The sequence below is a fragment of the Heterodontus francisci genome, chromosome 6 (assembly GCF_036365525.1).
Source record: "Heterodontus francisci isolate sHetFra1 chromosome 6, sHetFra1.hap1, whole genome shotgun sequence".
In the NCBI taxonomy this organism is placed as follows: Eukaryota; Metazoa; Chordata; class Chondrichthyes; order Heterodontiformes; family Heterodontidae; genus Heterodontus; species Heterodontus francisci.
Window position 1 is genome coordinate 56,263,957 of NC_090376.1, and position 26,921 is coordinate 56,290,877.

At 43.8% G+C, this 26,921-nt stretch overlaps 1 protein-coding gene across 6 annotated transcripts in view; it reads left to right on the top strand.

The window, feature by feature from the left end:
* The window catches only part of c6h11orf65 (chromosome 6 C11orf65 homolog), a 125,476-nt gene extending 98,555 nt beyond the window's left edge, over nucleotides 1-26,921 (top strand). For 5 of the 6 annotated variants that reach the window (XM_068032852.1, XM_068032856.1, XM_068032853.1 and 2 more), the window contains exons 8-10: nucleotides 14,243-14,413; nucleotides 22,149-22,204; nucleotides 26,390-26,921. In XM_068032852.1, coding sequence (XP_067888953.1) covers nucleotides 14,243-14,413; nucleotides 22,149-22,204; nucleotides 26,390-26,493 — 331 coding nt within the window. In that variant the 3' untranslated portion in view covers nucleotides 26,494-26,921. The remainder of the gene's footprint in view (nucleotides 1-14,242; nucleotides 14,414-22,148; nucleotides 22,205-26,389) is intronic. The other variant, XM_068032857.1, reaches the window with a different exon arrangement.

Consider the following 26,921-nt stretch of genomic DNA (forward strand, 5'->3'; position numbering starts at 1 on the left):
ACCCGTTCTTTGGTTCGGATCCTCAAATCAGCCCGCCAGCTTTCTGTCCCGAACGTCAACCTCCCTATCTAATGGGTGGTAAAGTAAACGTACTCACCCGCTCTCCAATGCCGATGTTCAACCCGGCACCGGCGACCGAGCCTCAAGGATCCTGCCAACAACACCAAACTGTTGTAGAGGAAATCCAACTACGCTCGAGTCCACAGGATTAAAGCAAACAAAGACTTTATTTTTCAAGCATATGCAAAGGAGAAGCTTCTGGTTCACACAAAGAGCTTCTCGGTGATACAGAATTTGCAGTACACATTTATAGGATACAATAGCCATTACTCATTTGTTCACACTATCCCGACACATTCCAGGTCTACAACTTGATCAATACATTGGATTGTATTGCCCCACAAACATCCTGCCGTCATCTCCTTTCTAAACCTTGAAGCTGCTAGTGAAGCTGCCTGTTCCCATAGTTTATTGCATCCTGTCTCGTCTCCAGTTTCACCCATATCTCTTTGATTAGTAAAGCAAGGACAGCATGTTTACACTGACTGTGGAGGCAATTAGGTACTGAATAGTACAAATCCCAGAATAATGATCAAGTATCCCATCATCCCTTGGGTCCCTCACAACTACAGTGTTTCATGTTTTCCTCTTAATGCATCCTAATGCTAAATAATCTACTAATGTTGCCCCTTTGGTCCCACCTCAGTATCAAAAACGTCTACCAATCCCTGTCTTGAATATACTCAACAACTGAGCATCTACAAATCTCTCGGGTGGAGAATTCCAAAGACTCACAGCTCTTTGAGTGAAGAAATGTCTCTTCATTTCAGTCCTAAATGGCTGACCCCTTATTCTGAGACTGTGACCCCCTAAGCTCCCCAGCCAGGGGAAAAATCCTCCCAGTATCTACCATATCGAACCCTTTAAGAACTTTATATATTTCAATGAGATGACCTCCCATCTTTATAAATTCTAGGGAATATAGGCCTAGTATACTCAATCTGTCCTCACAGGATAATCCCCTCATCCCATGTATCAGTTTAATGAACCTTTGTTGCAGTCCTTCCAAGGTAAGTATATCCTTCCCTAGGTACTATTTCTTTGCTAATAATATCACTAAGTTCCTCATTTTCACTAGACCTTTGGTTCGCCACTATTTCCAGATTGTTTTTTATGTCTTCTATGCACACATTTTGGCTGCTTTAAAACTGAGCTCATTAGTACTATCTTTTTTTCCCTCTCTCTACACCCCTCTTGGACCCTTGTCTCTTGCCTCCTTCTCTTCATGTCACCCAATAATGCTATCTTTCATTTCTCCCCCTCTTGAGTACATTGCCCCCTAATCAATATCTGAACCCATTGCCACTCCTCTGCCTTTCTACTCCCCTGCTGCAGTTCCAGACTTGAATCGCCTTGGATAAACACCCAGCTACCATTTCGCTCATTCACCTTCCTACCTAGTGCATCCCCAGTGGGGCTAATCTTGCCTATCTCCTTCCTAACCTGCTCACCCCATGCAGCACTGCCAGTTTGAATTATGCCAGTAGGTCAATAATCACCAACCCTATCCACATAGGGTTGGGGCGGCACAGTGGCGCAGTGGTTAGCACCACAGCCTCACAGCTCCAGCGACCCGGGTTCAATTCTGCCTGTGCAGAGTTTGCAAGTTCTCCCTGTGACTGTGTGGGTTTTCACCGGGTGCTCCGGTTTCCTCCCACAGCCAAAGACTTGCAGGTTGATAGTTAAATTGGCCATTATAAATTGCCCCTAGTATAGGTAGGGGAATTGAGGGAAGGTAGAGATGTGGTAGGAATATGGCATTAATGTAGGATTAGTATAAATAGGTGGTTGATGGTCGACTTGGTGGGCCGAACGGCCTGTTTCAGTGCTGTATCTCTAAATAAATAAATAAATTCATTTCCCGCTAGCTTATCCATTCACTCACAAACAAGGTCCTTGCTGTCCACAACCTTATAGTTGATGACTACATTGACATCCTGGCTTGGACTGAAATGTGACATGGGTCACAACACGTTTTCCCTCACTGAAGCTTCCCTCTCTGAAATTTTCCACCGCCAACTCTATCCAAGCTGCCACAGTTCTGGTGTGGCAATTATTATCAAGTCACATCTCAGTCTGTTCCCTCTACTCAATCATACGAATTAGGAGCAGGAGTAGGCCACTTGCCCCCTCGAGCCTGCTCCACCATTCAATAGGATCATGGCTGATCTGATTGTAACCTCGGTTCCACATTCCCGCCTACACCCAATAATTTTTCACCCCTTGCTTATCGAGAATCTATCTACCTCTTCCTTAAAAAGAATTAGAATCATAGAATCATAGAAAGATTAAGAGGCCACTTGGCCCATCGTGTCTGTGCTGGCCGAAAAACAATCCACCCGTTCTCCTCCCATCTTCCAGTATTTGGTCCATAGCCCTGCAGATTACAGCACTAAAGGTGCATATCCAGACTTCTTTTGAATGAATTGAGGGTCTCTGACTCAACTACCCTTTCAGGCAGTGCGTTCCAGACCCCCACCACCCTCTGGGTGAAAAGGTTTTTCCTCATCTCCCCTCTAATTTTTCTATCAATCATTTTAAATCTATGCCCCCTCGTCACTGATCTCTCTGCTAAGGTGAATAGACCCTTCACCTCCACTCTATCCAGGCCCTTCAAAATTTCAGATCTACCCTCAGCCTTCTCTGTTTCAAGGAGAACTACCCCAGCCTATCCAATCTTTCCTCATAGCTGCATTTTTCCAGTCCTGGCAACATCCTCGTAAATCTCCTGTGTACCCTCTCTAGTGGAACTACATCCTTTCTGTAATGAGGTGACCAGAAGTGCACACACTACTCAAGTTGTGGCCTAACCAATGAGTTATACAGTTCCAGCATAACCTCCCTGCTCTTGTATTCTATACCTCGGCTAATAAAGGAAAGGATTCCATATGCCTTCTTAACCACCTTATCGACCTGTCCTGCTACCTTCAGGGGTCTGTGGACATTCACTCCAAGGTCCCTCACTTCCTCTACACTTCTCACTATTTTCCCATTAATCATGTATTCCTTTGCCTTGCTTGACCTCCCCAAATGCATCACCTGACACTTCTCCAGGTTGAATTCCATTTGCCACTTTTCTGCACATCTGACCAGATCATCAATATCTTCCTGCAGCCTGCAGCTATCCTCCTTGCTATCTACCACACGGCCAATCTTTGTGTCGGCTGCATACTTCTTGATCATATCCCCTACATTTACGTCCAAATCGTTAAAATATACCACAAAAAGCAGGGGACCCAGTACTGGAAACAGCCCTCCAGTCGCTAAAACACTCATCAATAATTACCCTTTGTTTCTTGCCGCTGAGCCAATTTTGTATCCACCTTGCTGCATTTCCCTGGCTCCCATGAGATCTTATTTTTGTAACCAGTCTGTCATGTGAGACCTTGTCAAAAGCCTTGCTAAAATCTATGTAGACCACATCAACTGCACTACCCTCATCTCTCTTTGTTACTTCTTCAAAAAATTCGAACAAGTTGGTCAAACAAGTTCTTCCCTTAACAAATCCATGCTGACTATCCTTGATTAACCTGTGCCTTTCTAAGTGACAGTTTATCCTGTCTCTCAAATTAGATTTCAATAATTTTCCCATTACTGAGGTTAAACTGACTTGCCTGTAATTATTCAGTCTATCCTTCTCTCCCTTTTTAAATAGAGGTACAACATTAGCGGTTCTCCAATCCTCCAACACCACACCTGTATCCAGTGAGGACTGGAACATGATGGTCAGACCTTCTGCTATTTCCTCTCTTGCTTCTTTTAACAGCCTAGGGTACATTTCATCTGGCCCGAGTGATTTATCACCTTTCAAGGATGCTAATCCCATTAATACTTCCTCTCTCGCTATGTTTATCACATTCAATACTTCACATTTCTCCTCCTTAACTACAATATCTGCATTGTTCCCCCTCTTTTGTGAAGATAGATGCAAAGTATTCATTGAGAACCATACCGACATCATCCGCCCCTACACATAGGTTACCTTTTTGATCTTTTATGGGCCCTACTCTCTCCTTAGTTATCCTCTTACTCTTAAAGTATTGAGAAAACATCTTTGGGTTGACCTTGATTTTGCTTACCAATATTCTTTCATGCCCTCTCTTTGCTTTCCTAATTTTCCTTTTGATTTCACCCCTCCACTTTTTCTGCTCCTCTCGGCTTTCTGTACTATTTAGTTCTCGGTGTCGTACATAAGCTTTCTTTTTCAGCCTTATCTTACCCTGTGGGCTCCTTGAAATCCATGTGCTCTAGATTTGTCCGTCTCACCCTTTTCCTTTGTTCGAACATGTTTACCCTGAACCCCTTGAATATCCCCTTTGAATGCCTCCCACTGTTCTGACACTAATTTACCTTCAAGTAACTGTTTCCAGTCCACTTTTACTAAATCACTTCTCGGTTTAGTAGAATTGGCCTTGCCCCAATTGAGAACTCTAACCCCTGTTTATCTCTGTCCTTTTCCATAATTATGTTAAAACTGACTGAATTATGATCACTACCACCAAAATGCTCTCCCACTGACACCCCTTCCACCTGCCCATCTTCATTTCCTAAAACAAAGTATAAAACTGTGCCCTCTCTTGTTGGACTTGCTACATACTGGGCAAAAAAGTTCTCCTGAATGCACCTCAAGAATTCTGCTCCCTCAATTCCTTTCACATTAAAACTATCCCAATTAATATTGGAGTAGTTAAAATCCCCCGCTATTACTGCCCTATTGTTCTTGCGCTTCTCAAAGATTTGCCTACTTATCTGCTCTTCTATCTCCCTCTGACTGTTTGGGGGTCTATAGTACACTCCCAGCAGTGTTATTGCCCTTTTTTTGTTCCTTAGCTCAATCCATGTGGCCTCATTTGATGAACCTTCCAACATATTATCCCTCCTCACAGTTGTAATAGTTTCTTTGGCTAAAATTGCCACTCCTCCTCCTTTCTTATCCCCCTCCCTATTGCATCTGAAAATCCTGTTACCAGGAACGTTGAGCTGCCATTCTGTCCCTCCTTAAGCCATGTTTCTAATAGCTATGATATCCTGCCACGTGTCTATCTGTGCCCCCAGCTCATCTGCTTTATTTGCTGTGCTCCTTACATTGAAATAGATACCCTTGAGCACTGCCAAACTCTTTTTTTTATTTTCTAACCTTTGTTTCCTCTGTCTTCCAGACTCATCCATTAATTTTCTGCCTCCCATTTTCATATCTGATTTTGTCCCAGCTGAGTCTACCCTCAGGTCCCCATCTCCCTGCCAAACTAGTTTAAACCCTCCCCAACAGTGGTGGCACAGTGGTTAGCACCGCAGCCTCACAGCTTCAGCGACCCAGGTTCAATTCTGGGTACTGCCTGTGTGGAGTTTGCAAGTTCTCCCTGTGTCTGCGTGGGTTTTCGCCGGGTGCTCCGGTTTCCTCCCACCACCAAAGACTTGCAGTTGATAGGTAAATTGGCCATTATAAATTGCCCCTAGTAGAGGTAGGTGGTAGGGGAATATAGGGACAGGTGGGGATGTTGTAGAAATATCGGATTAGTGTAGGATTAGTATAAATGGGTGGTTGATGGTCGGCACAGACTCGGCGGGCCGAAGGGCCTGTTTCGGTACTGTATCTCTAAATAAATGAACAGCACTAGCAAAACTTCCCGCAAGGAACTCAGTTCTGGCTCTGTTCAGGTGCAACCTGTCCTGCCTGTACAGGTCCCATCTCCCCCAGAGCCGGCCCCAATGTCCCAGGAATCTAAAGCCTTCCCTCCTGCACCATCTTTTCAGCCACGCATTCATCTGTCTTATTCTTCTATTTCTATACTCACTTGTGGGTGGCATGGGAATAATCCAAAGATTACTACTTTTGAGGTACTGCTTGCTAATTTCTTACCTAGCTCCCTAAAATCTGACTGCAGGACCACATCCCTCTTTCTACCTCGGTCGTTGGTTCCGATGTGGACCACGAATGTGGACCACGACTGCTTGCTATTCATCTTCCCACTTCAGGATGCTCTGCAGCTGCTCAGTGACATCCTTGACCCTGGCTCCAGGGAGGCAACACATCATCCTGGATTCGCGTCTGCGGCCGCAAAAGCGCCTGTCTCTTCCCCTGAGTATTGAATCACCCATCACTGTGACTCTTCCAGTCTTCCCTGTACCCCACCCCGCCCCCCCCCCCCCCCGCTATGTGCAGCTGAGCCACCCGTGGTATCATGGACTTGGCTCCGGCTGCACTCCCCAGGTGAAGCATCACTTTCCTCAGTATTCAGAACTGAATACCTGTTGGAGAGTGAGATGCACTCAGGGGTCTCCTGCACTACCTGCCTGATTCTTTTTGACTGCCTGGTGGTCACCCATTCCCTCTCCCTGCATACTCTTAAGCTGTGGGGTGACCACATCTATAAATGTGCTATCCACGTAGCTCTCATCCTCATGAATGCATCGCAGTGTCACCAGCTGCTGCTCAAGTTCCAAACTCTGGAGCTCAAGCTGCTGCAATTGACAATATTTCCTGCACAAATGGTTCTCCAGGATACAGGAAGTATCCTGGAGCTCCCACATAGCACAGGAGGTGCACTCTTGAGGTTGAAGCACCCCTGCCATGCCTTTATTTATTAGTTGCTCCTTTGTTACTGCTAAAAAAAAAACTTACCAATACTACAACACCGAAGAATTATTAATAAAACCTTGCTAGTACTGAAAAATCCTACTAAAAATCAATACAGTTCACTAGTTAAAATAAACCTTATTCAAAAAAATACTCACCAGCTACTCACTTGTTCAAAATACTTACCAGCTACCTACTTGTTCTAACGTTATACTTTTCTTGATTACAGAGATGAATAGACCTTCCTACTGGTAATAGACCTTACCAATGCTAATAAAGCTTGCCAATTCTAATAAACCTTACCACGAATAGTAAACCTTACAAATACTGATAAACGCTGATAATACTTAATACAGCTTATGTCTTAAGTTGTCCAGATTTGAGCGAATACACTCTCTGCTGGTCTCTCTCTTTCACTCTGTATTATAAATTATAAAATCCACTTTAGTTTTTCGTTTATATGATACTGAATCGATCAAGTCTTATTTTATATTTGATTGATTGAGATTAAGATAAATTAAAAGCTTACCTGTATACTCACCCCAGCCGCTTTCTGTTTCCCAGCAATCTCTCTCGATTGTGACGTCACTCTGATTTCACTTTTCAATTTTTTTCCCCCCTGCTCCGCTCCTGCCATGCTCTCTTTCTCTCTGCGTCTCTTTCTCTGGTCTCTGACTGTCCTTTTGGCACGCTTTTTAAAGCTCCACTCCCGCCGTTCTCTCTCTCGCTGCTTCCACTACTCCTTTGATACTTCTGCTTCCTTCAAACACCTCACCTTGTTACATCCCTCTTGCCTCTCTCTTTTATAATCCTTGTTGTCTACTGCCCCAAGCCCCATCCCGACAAGTTTGTGAACATTGTGATGACTCCCAAATCGATGTCTGTCTTTCCCATAACTCCAGGTTTCAATTTTTCCAATCAAGTTTTTATTCCTGCCACAGCACCGAAGCAGCCCTAAATAAATGTCAGCCTCTGTGATCATGATTGTGACTGGGGTGCATTATTCCCTCCCTCATCCACCTCAATTTCTCTGCAGCCTTTGACATAGTTGACCATACCTTTCCTCCATTGAAATAGGACATAGACAGACTGGTGAATGGGCAGACACATGGCAGATGAAATTTAATGCAGAATCATGTGATGTGATACATTTTGGAAGGAAGAATGAGGAGAGGCAATATAAACTAAATGGTAAATTTGAAAGGGGATTCAAGATCAGAGAGAACTGGGGGTTCCCATGCACAAATCTTTGATTTTGCATGACAAGTTGATTGTTTAAAAAATAGACAGGATCCTTAGCTTTATTAGTAAAGGCATAGAGTACAAAGCAAGAACGTTATGCTAAACTTTTACAATACACTGGTTAGGCCTCAGCTGAAGTATTGTGTCCAATTCTGGGCATCACACTTTCAGAAGAATGTTAAGGCTTTGAAGAAGGTGCAGAGGAGATTTACCAGAATGGGACTAGGGATGAAGAACTTCAGTTACATTAAGAGATTGGAGAAGCTAGGATTGTTCAACAACAACAACAACAATAACATATTTATATAGAACCTTTAACGTAATAAAATGTCCAAAGACATTATAAAACAAAATAGAACACTGATCCACGTAAGGCAATATTAGGGCAGATGACCAAAGGCTTGATCAAAGAGGTAGATCTTAAGAATTGTCTTAAAGGAGGAAAGAGAGGTAGAGAAACAGAGAGGTTTAGGGGGGGGATTTGCAGAGCTTATGCCCTAGACAGCTGAAGGTACGGCCACCAATGGTGGAACGATTAAAATCGGGGATGGTCAAGAGGCCAGAACTAGAGGAACGCAGATATCTCGGAGAGTTGTAGGGCTGGGGGAGAATACACAGATAGGGAGGGGCAAGACCATGAAGGGATTTGAAAACAAGGATGAGAATTTTAAAATTGAGGTGTTGTTTAACCAGGAGCTAGTGTAGGTAGGCGAGCACAGGGGTGATGGATGAACGGAATTTAGTGCCAGTTAGGACATAGGCTGCAGAGCTCAGGTTTGCAGAGGGTAGAATGTGGGAGGCCAACAAGGAATGCGTTAGAATAGTCAGATCTGACAAAAGTAAAGTGTTACATCAGAGACAGGAGTAATGCACCGTCATTTCAGTCCCATTATTCCACAGGTCACAGCATATTATTAAAGTTTTCCACCTACCGGAAATTAGCCAAATTAAACATTTTATTAACCCCCAGAATAAAACACATCAAACTAGGTATCTTTAAACAACAACAAATTAATTATTTATTAATAAACTAAATCTTAAACAATACTGAGATAAATCTATGTCTGAAAAGACTTTATAACTTCTTATTCCTCCTAAACTTCATGCACACACACATATATTCAAAAACCAACGGTTAACTGGTTCTAAAATGATGTTTTAAATTAGAGCTGTTTCTTAGGAATAATAAAACAACTGTTCTGTAAGTTTTGGCGGGTTATGCTTCCGGTTCAGTGAGGTGTCCCAGAGTCAAATAGTCAGATGCCACTTGATGTCTCCGGATGGGTTTGATGAACAGTCTGCAATGGATAGGCACTCAAGGTACTTCAGCTGCAGTAGGCATCACACAGATCTTTCAACAAGGAGTATAACAACAGGTCTATTTAGATTTTTGAACTAGCAGTCTATCAGTGGAAACTTTACTGAGTTTCCAGAACTCCCAGAAACACGAAATGCAACAGAAAGTCACTCCTGATGTAGAGACATCTTAGAGATAGGAGTAAACAGGAATTTGCTACCTCCAGTAATGCAAAGATTCCTTTCCAGGGGTCTTTTCCTCTTTGGGCGAAACACAGCCTGTAGGCCAATGTAGATTTTCTGCTGAGAGAGACAAATTCTTCCTTCCTTCAGGAGAGCACGCTTCACTGGTCTGCCAGTTCAAACCGGTTCAAACAAATACAATACAGCATGTGACCTCTCCCTCTTACTGTTGCTTAGGAAACAGGCTTGTAGCACACATACTGTTCCCAGAGAATATAAAAACTGCTCTCAGTCTTAAAGGCACACAGACCCCCTTTAGTTTTTTTAAACAGAGAAAAAAACACTTCCATGACAAAAGGCATGAGTGAGGGTTTCAGCAGCAGAAGAACTGAGACAGAGGTGGAAATAGGCAGTCTTAGTGACAGCATGTGACATTGAAATTGCAAACAGTTTAGTTCAGCCTCAGACAGTTGCCAGGGAGAGGAATGGAATCATTGGTGAGGGAGAGAGCTCTGTGGTGGGTACTGAAGACAATGACTTCAGTTTTCCCAATATTTAATTCGAAGAAATTTCTGCTCTTCCAGGATGTTGCATAAGCAGTCTGATGATTTAGAGGAGTTGAGAGAGGTGAAGTAGAGTTGGGTGGCGTCAGCGTACATGACACTGAGGTACAGCATGTGGATGAAATACAGGAGGGGTCCAAGGACACCTTGGGGGACACCAGAGATAACATCGCTCCTTGTTCTCCTTAGAGTAGAGAAGGTTAAGGGGAGATTTAATATAGTTGTTCATTATTTTGAAAGAATTTGATAGGGAGAAACTGTTTCCACTGGGAGTTGGGTCGATAGTCAGAGGAACCAGATTTAAGATAATTGACAAAACAGCTATAAAGAACAGCTGGCTGTTGAGAGACCAGGGCTACCTTTCATAGTCTTGGTTGATCACCCCTTATTAGAAGCCCCATTAAAGTGGAAGAGCACTGATACAATAAACATCACACTGGCATTCTGAGTTCATGTGGAGCACACTATGAGGATGCTGAAGAAATAATTCAATTGTGTGGTCCACTTGGGCAGGGTGCTGCTCTACAGCCTACCCAAAATCTCCAAAATCATCACAGGCAGCTGCATGCTGCACAATTTAGCCATTTAAAGAGTGAACAGGATGAGGAGCACACCCTTAGAACTACAGGACCGCAGAGAGAGAACAGGGAAGAGAAGCAGAATGACATGGATGGAGATAATGTACAGGCAAGTGCAAATTGACTGAAAACTAATTCCAGTAATGCATCTCTCCTACTACTCACCAGCTCTCAAATATTGTTGCTGAAGAACATGCCACACATACCACCGCCTCCACTGAAGCTGAACTATGCTACCCAGTATACTGAGAGAATTCCATGCTCCTCTGTCTCAACCAAAAAGACACCAACTCCAACATTGCATCAGTTTCTCAAATCCCTACTGGAGTGCCAGAGTAGGTTAATTCTAATTCTTGGAGTAGGGCATCAACCCATAATCTTCTGACACAGAAGCAAGAACCCTCTACCAATGAGCCAGGCTGGCACTTCAGTCAATTGAAGGACACTGAAAAGTGCACGTGAACGGAGGGACCGAGGAACTCAAATATGTAATTCCTTGAAATTGCGAGTGCAAGTAGATAAAGTCATAAAATAGATCACAAGCATTTTGGGTCTTATAAATAGGGGTATAGAATGTAAGAGCAAAGAGGTAATGATAAATGGTTGGGCCACAGTTAGAGTATTGTCTGCAGTTTTGGGTTATAGAAAGGACATTAAAATCAAAGGGAACAAGCTACATAGATCCACCAGGATTATACTTGAGATGAGAAACAATAAGCCCAATTCTAACTCAGGGTGCATGGGGATGACAGGACAAGCATCATGCATGTCTGGGCATGCTGTTGTGAGGCCTGGGCCATATTAACACCTGGTTCTCATTTCCCATGTGAGTCTCTTGTCCATGGGTGGCACAGTGGGACAGTGGTTAGCACCGCAGCCTCACAGCTCCAGCGACCCGGGTTCGATTCTGGATTCTGCCTGTGTGGAGTTTGCAAGTTCTCCCTGTAACTGTGTGGGTTTCTGCCAGGTGCTCTGGTTTCCTCCCACAGCCAAAGACTTGCAGGTTGATAGGTAAATTGGCCATTGTAAATTGCCCCTAGTGTAGGTAGGTGGTAAGAGAATGGTGGGGATGTGGTAGGAATATGGGATTAATGTAGGATTAGTATAAATGGGTGGTAGGTGGTCGGCACAGACTCGGTGGGCTAAAGGGCCTGTTTCAGTGCTGTATCTCTAAATAAATAAAATAATTGTCCCTGGCAGTTAGGTGGATGCATCGGGAGATAATTACAATCGGAGAGGTGGAAGGTTCCTTTGTGGGGTCTGATGGCCAACAGGGAAACCATTAAAAAAAATTAAATCTTACATTCTCAGCCCCCTTCTCGTGGTGCTGTTGCCTCCTGACAGGTTTTTCTGGTGAGCCTGACACTGGTCATGCGTCATGAAACTGCAGTTAAAGATGCCAGTTAAATTGGCAGTGGGCATGAGTGCAGCACCTACTCTGAGAGAAGGATGCTGCCTCTATTTACCCCCCCACCCCCCAACCTGGTTTTGTCAGGTCTCCCCTATGGGTCCCAGTTCCATTGTTCCACTGGACCCTGGCATCTTGACAGCAGTTAAGTTGCTTGAGGCTACAGAGGTGGGGCAGCAAAAACTCCTACTAGTGATGCCATCATGAAGAGAGCAGGAGGGCCTGCCAGGAGAGCACCAGGCATAACTCAAAATGAGGTGTCAACCAGGTGAAGCAACAACCCAGGACAACTTGTGTGCCAAACAGCATAAGCAGCATGCGATAGCCAGAGCTAAGCAATCCCATAACCAACGGACCAGATCTAAGCTCTGCAGTCCTGCCACATCCAGTTGTGAATGCTGGAGACTGGAGGTGGTGGCTCCACAAATATCCCCATCCTCAATGATGGGGGAGCCCAGCACATCAGTGCGAAAGATAAGGCTAAAGTATTTGCAACAATCTTCAGCCAGAAATGCCGAGTGGATGATCCATCTCGGCCTCCTCCTGAAGTGCCCAGCATCACAGATGCCAGTCTTCAGCCAATTAGATTCACTCTGCGTGATATCAAGATACGACTTAAGGCACTGGACACTGCAAAGGCTATGGATCCTGACAACATTCCGGCAATAGTACTGAAGACCTGTGCTCCAATACTTGCCGCGCCCCTAGCCAAGCTACTCCAGTACAGCTACAACACTGGCATCTACCTGGTAATGTGGATAATTGCCCAGGTATGTCCTGTACACAAAAAGCTGGACAAGTCCAACCCAGCCCCATCAGTCTACTCTCAATCATCAGTAAAGTGATGGAACGTGTTGTCAACAGTGCTATCAAGCGGCACCTGCTAAGCAATAACCTGTTCACTGATGCTCAGTTTGGGTTCTGCCAGGGCCATTCAGCTCCTGACCTCATTACAGCCTTGGTTCAAACATAGACAAAAGAGCTGAACTCAAGAGGTGAGATGAGAGTGGCTGCCCTTGACATCAAGGCAGCATTTGACTGAGTATGGCATCAAAGAGCCCTAGCAAAACTGGAGTCAATGGGAATCAGGGGGAAAACTCTCAACTGGTTGGAGTCATACCTAGTGCAAAGGAAGATGGTTGTGGTTGTTGGAGGTCAATCATCTCAGCTCCAGGACATCACTGCAGGAATTCCTCAGGGTCGTGTCCTAGGCCCACCCATCTTCAGCTGCTTCATCAATAACCTTCCTTCAATCATAAGGTCAGAAGTGGGGCTGTTCACTGATGATTGCACAATGTTTAGCACCATTCATGACTCCTCAGATACTGAAGCAGTCTGTGTAGTAATGCAGCAAGACTTGACAATATCCAGGTTTGGGCTGCTAAGTGGCAAGTAACATTCATGCCACACAAGTGCCAGGCAATGACCATCTCCGACAAAAGAGTATCTAACCATCTCACCTTGACATTCAATGGCATTATGATCACCGAATCCCCCATTATCAACATCCTGGGGGTTACCATTGACCAGAAACTGAACTGGAGTAACAATATAAATACCACGGCTACTAGAGCAGGTCAGAGGCTAGGAATCCTGCGGCAAGTAACTCACCTCCTGACTCCCCAAAGCCTGTCCACCATTTACAAGGCACAAGTAAGGAGTGTGATGGAATACTCTCCACTTGCCTGGATGGGTGCAGCTCCAACAACACTCAAGAAGCTCAACACCATCCAGAACAAAGCAGCCCGCTTGATTGGCACCCCATCCACAACATTCACTCCCTTCACCACCAATGCACAGTGGCAGCAGTGTGTACCATCTACACGATGCACTGCAGCAACGCACCAAGGCTCCTTAGACAGTACTTTCCAAACCCGCGACCTCTACCACTTCAAAGGACAAGGGCAGCAGATGCATGGGAACACCACCACCTGCAAGTTCCCCTCCAAGCCACACATCATCCTGACTTGGAACTATATCGCCATTCCTTCACTGTTGCTGAAAATCTTGGAACTTCCTTCCTAACAACACTGTAGGTGTAACTACCCCACATGGACTGCAGCGGTTCAAGAAGGCAGCTCACCACCACCTTCTCAAGGGCAATTAGGGATGGGTAGTAAATGCTGGTGTAGCCAGTGACGCCCACATCCCAGGAACGAATAACAAAAAATAAAATCCAGTTAACCTTGCTCCTTTTACATAAGGCAGAGGATCATCCACAATTTGGATCAGTAAATTACTGAGAATGTTTTCAATCCATTGTTGGTTTTGCAGTCACAATACAAAACAGCAGCAGGGCTCTGTTCATCATATTAACTTATTTCATGTATTCCAGGTACCATGAGGGCATGCTGCAGGCCCAGACACAGGATCCAAATACAGCTGTCCTGGTGCAGAGAGCAACAGAAGGAGTAATCAACAGTGTAGAGCAGAATGGCCCAAATGCAGTCCTAGATTGGGAGGTGGATGAACTGCTTGAATGGACCAATGCACTGAATTTTGAAAAGTAAATCAACCTTATTTCATTTCAGATACATAAATTATAGTTATAGTTCTTGGGACTAGAGTTAGGTCAACAAAGCACATGGAAGATACATCTTTATAATATGCATAAGACTCTTAATTGTACTTCTGCAATAGAACTGCAAAAGAATTCTATTATTTCACTCTCTTTGAATAATATACATATCATTCTATAGTGATTACATTGTGTTACAGCCATGTGATGAGGGGTTTGGCTGGTTCCCACTATTTGGCTCCCACCTGACCGCAGCAAGTGTGTTATGTTATTAGGGTTTAACTCCTTTGTGTTTTGTTTGCCAAATAAACAGATAGCGACAAGTTTTCTTGTAGGTTTAAAACAGAAAATCAGTTATTTATTGATCAAGACGCCTTAACCTGAAATTTGTCACAACCGCATCCACTCACGCATTTGCTCGCGTGCACACACAAGAAGAAGCAGATAGAGAGGAAAAAGGGTAAGCGATGGTAAGTGGGGGGTAGGTTTTGGGGGGGTCACAGTAAACCTGATGAATTCTCTCAGAAGTCAAGTTCTTGTTGGTTGTAAGCCTGTTTGTAGGTTTCATCTTGGTTGAAAGTTCAGTGGAAGACAGTGGATCACTTCTAATTCACTGCTGTATAAGTGTAGATGTAGAATGCTACAGCAGGGTGCATGCCTTCTGGCTGCAGGATTTCTTCCCGCCCCTTTAGCTGGAAAAACTGTTAGGCTGCTCCATCATTCTATAATATCATGCCTGATCTTCGACCACAAATGACATTTCTTCCTCATCCTCATAAACCTTGTGTCCAAACATCTACCCCTCTCAGTCTTGAATATACTCAATGATTGAGCATCCACACTCCTCTGGGGTAGAGAATTCCAAAGATCCACAACCTACTGAGTGAAGAAATTCCTCCTCATCTAAAAATCGGTCAATCTAGACTTTAAAATTTCAATTGAGCTAACATCCAGATCCTTAGGGACAGAGAATTCCACATTTCCACTATCCTTTATATGAAAACTGCTTCCTGATTTCACTCCTAAATGATCTAGCTCTAATTTTAATACTGTGACCCCTTGCTCTTGATTCCCCAACAGAGGAAATAGCTTCTCTGTATCTGAATCGTTTTAAACACCTCATTAGATCACCCTCAACCTTCTAAACTCACGCTAATACAACCCAAGTTTATGCAACCTGTCCTCATAATTTAACCATTTAAGCTCAGTATCATTTTGGTAAGTCTGTACTGCCCCCTGCTTCAGCTCCGAAAAAAATCCTTCCTCAGGTGCAGTGCCCAGAATTGAATGCAATACTTTAAATGGGATTTGTCCATGGCCCTGTACAACTGAAGCATAATTTCCCTTTTGTATTCCAATACTCTCGAGATAAACAGGGTGTTCCCACACACACACACTGCCTTTGTCCTAGGTGATGGAGGTGTTGCTGAATCTGCCTTGGCAACTTGCCATAGATCATACATTCTGCAGCCATGGGACACCAGTGGTGGAGGGACTGGATGTTTTAGTTGGTGGATTTGGGGGGGGGGGGCACTGATCAAGCAGCCTGCTTCATTCTGCTTTGTTCTGGATTGTGTTGACCTTCTTGAGCACAAGTGGAGAGTATGCCATCAGACTTCTGATGAGTTTTGTAGGTGGTGGGGAGGCTTTGGAGATTCAGGAGTCCAGGAATTTAATGCAGAAAACCCAGCCTCTGACCTGTTCTAGTAGCCATAGCCTTTATATGACTGGTGCAGTTGAGTTTATGGTCAGTGGTGACCCTATGATGTCAATGGTGGGAGATTAGGTGGTGGTAATGCCACTCACTGTTGGACATGGTCATTGACTAGGACTTGTGTGACGTGAATGTTACATGCCATTTACCAGCCTAAGCCTGGATGTTGTTCAGGTCTTGCTGCATGCTTCAGACACAAAGACACTACTACCCAAATATCACAAAATGTCTCAAGTTATCTACCTACTGCTTGTGCCTAATATTTAAAACATCTCAACTGCACTTCTTTCCTGCTTGGGCCTTAACCACCTGCCAAAAAACATCAATCCTGACTATTATCATCTGAACACAACTGCCTATTCTTCTGTTCATATTTATCCATGAGCGCTTTGATCCTGTAAATACCATAAATAATCCAGATATGAAAACTTAAAAAAGACAACAATATTTTTGTAAAAGAAATTTGACCTAAAAGAATGATGCATATTAATGCAAGCATGCATAATCTAGTAACCATTTACAGACTCATTAAAAGCTACTCAAAATAAACAAGTTAGGTTTAAACAAAAATGGTGTAAGTTTTCCTGTTGGCCCAATGAGTAAATGCACTGCCTTGTGTGCTACTAAACCATATAGACCATCAGAATCCATGTTTGATTCCCAGTCTAGTTAGCTGATCTCAGCATGCAGCAATAGGACTGCTACAGTTGGCCTCAGCACTCTGCATGGGTGAAGGACAGGCATGATTCCCACTCCTAATCACTGACCAATGACTGTCGCTAGAAAGCATGCATGTGAATGTTGGGTGAGGTCAGGATCTGGAGCTGCTGAGATATTTTCTTTGAGCACTTATCCTTGGTTCACGTGAAGGATTGGCCACTTGGTGAGGTATTGGAGGAATGCTAGAGCCTGGAATAGTGTTTGTATAGTTATTTTAATGATCAGCCATTCAACACTTTCCCATGACTGAAGTATACTTATTCCTTTTCCCATCTTCCTCATACTTTACAAAAATGCCTCCTCATTGCCAAGCTACCATTTTTTGTGGTTTGTTTAGCAGTCAGGCATCCAACAAAAACTCTCAGTATTGCAGCCAAATTTCTAACTCAGAAAAGGCTCTTTCACATGGCAGAAAGCAAGGAAACAGTATTGCATCCCAAGGGTTCTAATACGAACGTAATGATCTTGAATACAAGAGATGAGGTGAGAGTGATATCAAGGCAGCATTTGATTGAGTATGGCATCAAGGAGGCCTAGCAATATTGAAGTAAATGGGAATCATGGGGAAAACTCTTCACTGGTTGGAGTCATACCTAGCACAAAGGAAGATGGTTGTGGTTATTGGAGCCCAATCATTTCAGCCTGAGGACATTGCTGCAGGAGTTCCTCGGGGTAGTATCCTAGGCCCAAACATCTTCAGCTGCTTCATTAATTACCTTCCCTCCATCATAAGGTCAGAAGTGGGGATGTTGACTGATGATTGTATGATGTTTAGTACCATTCGCAACTCCTCAGATACTGAAGCATTCCGGATCCATATTTTGCAAGACCTGAACAACATTCAGGCTTGGGCTGAGAAGTGGCAAGGTAGATTTGCGCCATACAACTGCCAGGCAATGACGATCTCCAACAAGAGAGAATCTAACCATCTCCCCTTCATATTCAACAACCTTATCATTGCTGAATCCCCCACTTGGAAGAAGTACTGAGAGTGGCAAGGGCACAGAATGTACTCTGGGTGAGGGACTTCAGTGTCCATCACCAAGAGTGTTTCGGTAGCACCACTACTGACCAAGCTGTCTGAGTCCTAAAGGACATAGTTGCTAGACTAGATCTGCAGCCTCTGCAGTGAGGGAGCCAACAAGAGGGAAAAACATACTTGACCTCATCCTCACCAATCTAACTGTCGCAGATGCATCTGTCCATGACAGTAGGAGTGACCACCGCACAGTCCTTTTGGAGACAAAGTCCCATCTTCACATTGAGGATATCCTCCATCCTGTTGTGTGGCACTACCACCATTCTAAAAGGGATAGATTTCAAAACGATCTAGCAACTCAAAACGGGGCATCCATGAGGCTCTGTGGGCCATCAGCAGCAGCAGAATTGTATTCAACCACAATCTGTAACCTCATAGCCTGGCATGTCCCCGTTCTACAATTACCATCAAGCCAGGGGATCAACCCTGGTTCAATGAAGAGTGCAGGAGGGCATCCCAGGAGCAGCACCAGGCATATCTAAAAATGAGGTGTCAACCTGGTGAAGCTACAACACAGAACTACATGAATGCCAAACAGCGGAAGCAGAATACAATAGACAGGGCTAAGCTATCCCACAACTAACAGATCAGATCTGAGATCAGTCCTAGGCCCAACCACCTTCAGCTGCTGCATCAATGACCTTCCCTGCATCATAAGGTCAGAAGTGGGGATGTTCACTGATGATTACACAATGTTCAGCCCCATTTGCGACTCCTCAGATACTGAAGCAGCCACGTCCATATGCAGCATGACCTGGACAACATCAGTGCTTGGGCTGGTAAGTTGCAAGTAACATTCACACCACACAAGTGCCAGGCAATGACCATCTCAAACAAGAGTGAATGTAATCATCCCCTTGATGTTCAATGGCATTATCATCGCTGAATCCCCCACTATCAACATCTGAGAGGTCACCATTGACCAGAAACTGAACTGGACCAGCCACATAAATGCTGTGACTACAAGAGCAGGTCAGTTGCTGGGAATTTTGCAGCAAGTAACTCACCTCCTGTCTCCCCAGTGCCTGTCCACCATCTACAAGGCACTAGTCAGAGGTATGATGGAATACTCTCCAATTGCCTGGATGGGTGCAGCTCCAACAACACTCAGAAAGCTCGATAGCATCCAGGACAAAGCAGCCCTCTTGATTGGCACCCCTCCACCACCTTTAACATTCACTCCCTCCACCATCAATGCACAGTGACAGCAGTGTGTACCATATACAAGATGCACTGCAGCAACTCACCAAGGCTCCTTTGACAGCACCTTCCAAATCCGCGACCTCTACCACCTAGAAGGACAAGGGCAGCAGATTAGAGTCATAGAGTGATATAGCACTGAAACAGGCCCTTCGGCCCACCGAGTCTGTACCGACCATCAACCACCCATTTATACTAATCCTACATTAATCCCATATTCCCTACCACATCCCCACCTTCCCTCAATTCTCCTACCACTACCTACACTAGGGGCAATTTACAATGGCCAATTTACCTATCAACCTGCAAGTCTTTGGCTGTGGGAGGACACCAGAGCACCCAGCGGAAACCCATGTGGTCACAGGGAGAACTTGCAAACTCCACACAGGCAGTACCCAGAACCGATCCCAAGTCGCTGGAGTTGTGAGGCTGCGGTGCTAACCACTGCACCACTGTGCCGCCCATGGGATGCATGGCAACACCACCACCTGCAAGTTCCCCTCTAAGCCACACACCATCCTGACTTGGAACTATATTGCCGTTCCTTCTCTGTCTCTGGGTCAAAATCCTGGAACTCCCTTCCTAACAGCACAGTGGGTGTACCTACACCCCAAGGACTGCAGCGGTTCAAGAAGGCAGCTCACCACCACCTTTCTCAAGGGCAATTAGGGATGGGCAATAAATGCTAGCATAGCTAGTGACACCCACATTCCCCCAAACAGATTTTTAAAAAACTCTCTGCTTTCTCTCCTTGCAGAAGAGAGTGCACAACTTCAGGAGAGGCCGAGAACTGGGGGTGGCCCTCTAGTCAAAGCCACCTTGATGGCCAGTAGCAATACATGCCCACCTGATCCACAGTAAAGAAGGTCTTGTTCCAGGAGGCTGCAGATGTCAGCAATGATCTGCAGTGAAAGCCTAAGCCTCGTGAGGCACTGGTGTTCAAGCATGTCAAGAAAACTGATCGACTGCTTGTAGACCCTGTGTTGGGGGTATCAGCTCCTTTGATCTGGAACTCTGAGTTCATCCCCTCTGACTTGTGGAGTGGCATGTAGCTGAGGAGAAGCCAACTGATGCTGCTGCTGGTGTTGCTCCTGCTCCGAGTGGTGTTGCTGGTGCTGCTCCTCTTGTTCCTCATCATAGAACTGTATAAGCTGTTTTCATGCTACAGTGAAGGCTGACAGGGAAGATCAGATCAAGGTGAATAAAGACCAAGGAATGTGAAATGACTTCCAAAAAGTTGGAAATCACCTGTGAAGCAGTGAAAGCACACGCACAGAACAAGCACTGTGAGTACAAGCCTTTCACATAGGAAGGTCAGCATCGATGCAGTTTCATTGTTTAAAGGTTTTCAAGCCTGTCAGTTTCATTCATCAATGGCTCCCTGTTTTGACCCTGGCAAATTCACTGGCCAGAATTCAAGGTTAAAGACTAAATTTATTGATTACTTAAATGACTGAACCAACAACTCTATGGCGGATGGGGGTTCCCGCATGCCTCCAAATGTGCCTTGGTAAAACCCAGAAGTGGGCAGGATTCTGTTGGGTTTCTGGCCTGCTGGCATTTTTCAGAACCTGCCTTCCCTTGTCAGTTAAAAATTCTGCCCTACTCTTACATTTTAAATGTCTGAAAATTGTAGAGAAGGAATAAGGTGAGGGGATAAAGAGTCCACAGATTTGAGACTTATGAAGGAATGAATTAGAATGTAAGATTATGTAATTTGATGTCAACCTAATTGAACAGTATGGAGACAAAGACCTTGTCAGATATATATTTGATGTTTAGAAAAGTAAGAGTTACGCTGACTGTAGTAGTATTTATTAAACATAGAAATTAGTTACAATGGAAAGATGTTGTAGGGTACAGGTGAGAGAGGGATCACCTGTGAGATGACAATCTTTTACAAACATACGAATTAGGAGCAGGAGTAGACCACTTGGCTCCTTGAGCTTGCTTCGCCATTCAATAAGTTCATGGCTGAACTAATTACTCCACATTTCCACCTACCCGCAATAACCTTTCACCCCCTTGCTAATCAAGATTCTGTGTTGAGCAAAAGCCAGTCCTGAATGAGTGAAGTCATACGAACATACGAATTAGGAGTAGGAGTAGGCTATTTGGCCCCTCAAGCCTGCTCCACCATTCAATAAGATCATGACTGATCTGATTGTAACTTCAACTCCACATTCCCACCTATCCCGAATAACCTTTCATTCCCTTGCTTATCAAGAATCTATCTACCTCTGCCTTAAAATATTCAAAGACTCTGCTTCCACCGCCTTTTGAGGAAGAGAATGCCAAAGATTCACCACCCTCTGAGAGAAAGAATTTCTCCTCATATCTTTCTTAAATGGGCAACCCCTTATTTTTAAACAGTGACCCCTAGTTCTAGATTCTCCCACAAGGGGAAATATCTTTTCCACATCCACCCTATCAAGACCCCTCAGGATCTTATATGTTTCAATCAAGTCATCTCTTACTCTTCTAAATTCCAGTGGATACAAGCCTAGTCTGTCCAATCTTTCCTCATAAGACAGCCTGCCCATTCCAGGTATTAGTCCAGTAAACCTTCTCTGTACTGTCTCCAACGCATTTACATCCATTACATACATTACGTAAGGAGACCAGTACTGTACACAGTACTCCAGATCTGGTCTCACCCCCCAATGCCCTGTATAGCTGAAGCATAACCTCCCTACTTTTGTATTCAATTCTCCTTGCTATAAACGATAACATTCTATTATTAGATTTCCTAATTACGTGCTGTACCTGCATACTAAACTTTTGCGATTCATGCACCAGATCCCTCCGCATCTCAGAGCTCTTTAATCTCTCACCATTTAGATAATATGCTTCTTTTTTATTCTTCCTGCCCCTGCCTTCTTGCACCCTGTTCAGGAATGAGATAGATGTTAGAAGAAGCTCCCTAGAATAGGAGCTGTATTTAAGATGGATATAGCACTACTATTATCTACATTGTACCACTTGTAATACTAATTAAGTATCAGAGAAAATCATGAAAGAACAATGATTCCTGCTGTACTGTTTTTCAGATATTTAAATGACTGGATGGAAATTGCTTCTAGCGACTCTTCTGCAAATTTTCAAGGTACCTCTATATCATCAAATCTTCCCGTATGCAGTAGCAATCATACTCCAGATGCTAATTTTACATATCATATGAAACATTAAAATAGAACACCAATTGATAATTGTAAATTAGACCATTTAAAACAAAGTATAAAGAAGCAGTTCTATGCAATTGGGAAAGTCCAGTGGCATTTTTCAGTATTTTATTGTAGTGAATTGTGTGACTATATTAATGGTGCATCATGAAGACCAATAGGATATGTTTTATATCTAATGAATGGGTTGATCTAAGAATTCATGAGTGACAGTTTTGCACACAGGGGTCGGCAACGTGTCCATGGTAAAAATTTTGAGGTCCTCGGTAATTTTAAATGTCTTGCACCAAGCCTTTTTAATTATAAAATAAGATTATCGAGGCATTGGGCTAGGTCCTGGAACACGGGTCGCCAGCACGTTGATCACGCGTGAGCAACTGGTAGCTCATCAACGATCTTTGAGTAGCTCGCGGCTGTGACTGGAGCACGCTCGGTGCCGGGCTGGGACCGGAGCACGCTCGGTGCCGGGCTGGGACCGGAGCACGCTCGGATCATGTTGGACCTACAGCAGGTGAGAAGAAACTGAGTGCACAGGAGGAATGGAGCTGGCAGCTTAGCGGGAAGGAATGGAGCCGGCTGTGGGCAGGGAGGAATGGAACCGGTTGTGGGCGGGGAGGAATGGAACCGGCTATGGGCGGGGAGGAATGGAACTGGCTATGGGCGGGGAGGAGTGGAGCCGGCTATGGGCAGGGAGGAATTGAGTCGGCGGGTGTGGGGAGGAATGAAGCCGTTTACGGGCGGGAAGGAATGGAGCTGGCTATGGGCGAGGAGGAATGGAGCTGGCTATGGGCGAGGAGGAATGAAGCCGTTTACGGGCGGGGAGGAATGGAGCTGGCTATGGGCAGGGAGGAATTGAGTCGGCAGGTGTGGGGAGGAATGGAGCTGGCTATGGGCAGGGAGGAATTGAGTCGGCGGGTGTGGGGAGGAATGGAGCCGGCTATGGGCGAGGAGGAATGGAGCCGGTGGGTGGGTGGGGAGACGTCAAACACCCCCCATAAGAAGCTATTGGTCCCGCGTTTGCACCGATGGAGTGGCAGCTGCAGAGCTTCTCCCGGTGACAGGCCCAGGTTAACGGCTGCCAGCTTTCTAGCTCTTTTGGAGGAACTAAAGATTAATAAACAGTAACATCAAACCCCCAAATTTTAAAGGAAACTTAGCTCAGTTATAAAGGGACCCGGGGAAGGGGAGGGAGGAACCATTTGGGACACAGCACAGGGCAGGAGGTCCCCCCTTCCCCATTCCCTGGTTCCACAAAGACTCCCCTTGGACTGTGCCACACCTGGGCAAGGCTAGCTCAGTGTGCAGGAAGCTGCAAACTGCGAGGTTGAGCTGTGGATTGGGTGGAGTGGGGGGGGGGGGGGTGCGGTTGAGTGACAGGCCTGGGGGGTATCGGGGCAGGCAAAGCCACTGCTCCCCCTTTTTCTCGTGGGATGTTTTACTGCAGTCATGTTGGTGAGTATTTCTAAACTCTGTCTCCCTATTCTGGTAATGTAGGTTGCTGTGAGCATTAAACGATATTGCTTGTCCTCATTAGAAACTCCCCCAAAAATACTGATTTAACATAATAGAATGAAGGAGGACAGGAAGTTTAGTAAATGAGCTGTTTCACAAAGACCACAGCGATATTGCATGAGTTCTGGTGTTAGACTCTTCGAAGGACATCAATCTACACAGTCATATCTCATTCAATATTTGGACTAGAACACATTTATAAAGTCTAACATGCCTTAAGTGTCCTCAGTGACCAGGGGAGGGACTCAGGAGGCAGCTGTGAATTCTAATTCTACATTCACATTTTTCCCGCTTTTATTTTACTTGTGAAAAAAGATGGTGTCGAATTCGAAAAAAATTTCATTCAACCCAGCTTGGGAAAGAGACTGTTACTTTTCACAGTCCTGGTTTTTATCATGTAATAGATTAGCTGGCTGGCTACATGCTAATGCAACGGTAGCACATGGTGTAGCTAACTCTATTTTATCAACAAAAGTAATTTGCATTGCCAATGCATAATGTTTTGCCTGCTAATACAATTGTGCTGCTCTCCATTGATGTTTGTATGCTTAGTTACTTTATTTATAGGGAGAAATGTATTTTAAATTGGACTGTATTTGATGGCATTAGGTTGGCTATATACTTTATATACAGTGGACCTATATTCTCTGGAGATAAGAAGAATGAGAGGTGATCTAATTGAGACATACAAGATTCTGAAAGGGCTTTATAGGGTAGAAGATTGTTCCCGCTGGTTACGGAATCTAGAACACAGGGACACAGTCTCAGGATAAGGGGCCAATCATTTAGGACTGAGATGAGGAGAAATTACTACACTCAAAGGGTTGTAAATCTTTGGAATTCTCTACCCCAGAGGGTTGTGGATGCTCCATCATTGAATATATTTAAGGCTGGCATAGATAGATTTTTGGTGTCTCAGGGAATCAAGGGATATGGGGAGTGGGCAGGAAAGTGGAATTGAAGCACAAGATCAGGCATGATCGTATTGAATGGCGGAGCAGGCGCAATGGGCATTATAGTCTACTTCTCCTCCTATTTCTTGTGTTCTTGTGTATTAATTGCCCCCATTTTTGTGGCTGAGTCAATAATTTTGTCAAATGTCCATGTTGCAACATGTTGGTGTCTTCCCTGGTTGCACATGAACTTTAGTTATTCTTTGAATTTTCTCTTAACCAACAGCACATAACAATAGACTAAGAATGTTTTTTTAAATCAAATTTTCAAAGAAAAATAGTTCCAGAAATTAGAACAAAATGTGAGGAGGTCACTGGTTGGCAGTCAGGATTAGGAATTCTGACTGAGGTCAACTGTGGCACCACAAATGCTGCCTGGCTGAGAACAGTTAACTCTGCACAGACGAAAGATTAAACTTAGGATGTTCCTTGTCTGCAGTGTTCAGTAATACACCATGTGATGAATTTACCCACGAAGTTAATTGTCTGCACTTTGATTATAGGCTGTTCTGGTTATTTCAGGCCTTCTCAATGTAATTTTTGCTGTGTTACTCAAGGCTGTGTATGTCATGTTAATGGTTAATTATGTTATTAAAGGTAAACAGCTGAAGGGCATTGTTCAGTTTAGGAGTTGAAGTGAATATAAAGAGAGCCTGCTGGATACAAGTGTTGGTGAACAGACTGCAGTAATATTGCATTCTGTAAATAAACTGATGATCAAGAAAAGAATCTGTGGTGTCTAGTTTAATTCTTCACCATCTGGCTTGGATCCATTTATCATGTCAGACTGTATAAAGTTTAATGTAGTCTTCCAGAGATACCAGTGGAGATGATACAGAGGGATAATTGTAGATGAAACCTTATCATGTAGACGTGAGGTGGGAATTTCCTTAGAGCTACACCCACTCCATCACTGCATTTCTGGTGAATGTTAAAGCAGCAGAGTGCAAGGAATCCTGAAGAAGTAGGCTTCTTCTTTTTGCAAACCTCTTAAGTATCATTTGGTTGTACACTGCAACAATTTAATTGATAGATAGTTGTGTCACTTCCATTGGAATCAATGAGCAAAACAATGAGATAAACAAGATGCAGTTTAAGATAGTATTAAGACATATAAACCTCCCTGATACCTGCAAGTCACATTGTCGGTTTCTTGAATTGGTGTGTATTAGGCAGACATGAGTGAGCTTGTTTTTAAAGCAAAGACTATCAGGAGAACCCAGACCAGCCAATGAATGAAAGGCTATGGACAAAATCATGTTTTGTCACAATAAAATATGGTGTTTCTTCTTGTAGTATGCTAGAAAGGTGTATGTGACAATGAGTTTAAGGGTTTAGTTTATAGTAGGTTGTGCTCAATTTTATAAAATGCTTCTGGTTTGTAGCTTTATCAGGAATGTGATTTGCATTATTGTCTGCAACTCATTAATTACCAATTCTACTTAAAAGCTTCAAAATGTATATATTATAGCATTGCATAACCCAAGAAAGTATTTTCCCAAATGTGTTCAGCAAATTTGTCGTGGTCAAACTAAAGTGGTAATTGTAACCCTCAGAAGTTGATGTGCTCAAATAAAGACAATTCAAGGCAAACATTCATGACTCGAGTTGTACATTAAATTCTGTTTCTCAATTTATCCACAGGCACAGGATGCTATCCTGCAGAGAATGATCTTTACAAACGAGTAAGACTATGTGTAACAAATACCTATGCAACAATGCAGAGAGCTGCTCAGTGTACCATTTAACCAAGAATAAATAAATTGAATAATCACCAAAAACTGTTATAAGCAAAAATCTACCATCAGATAAAGAAAATAGTCAAAGGAGTAGGTATTTTCTTGGTTGAAAATTGATATACAGTTGTGACACTAAAGAATTACCAGTAATCCTTTATTGAATGGTCTCATGTATAATTTGTCATCTACAGTGCTTAGCACATTATTTTTGACAGGTTCTGGCTGCAAAAAAAAGATTCAGTGATACTGAATTCCTTTTTTCACAGTATGTATTCGCAGTATTTGTTGTAACACTTAATCACCTATAGCTTTATAGATATTCTTGTGGATTATGTCATGGAACTTGTAGGTTGAAATTATTAAATATAATGTAACTGTTACCATTGCTTTTTAACTACACTGGCAAGCCAGAATTTTACTACTGTATTTGCACAATA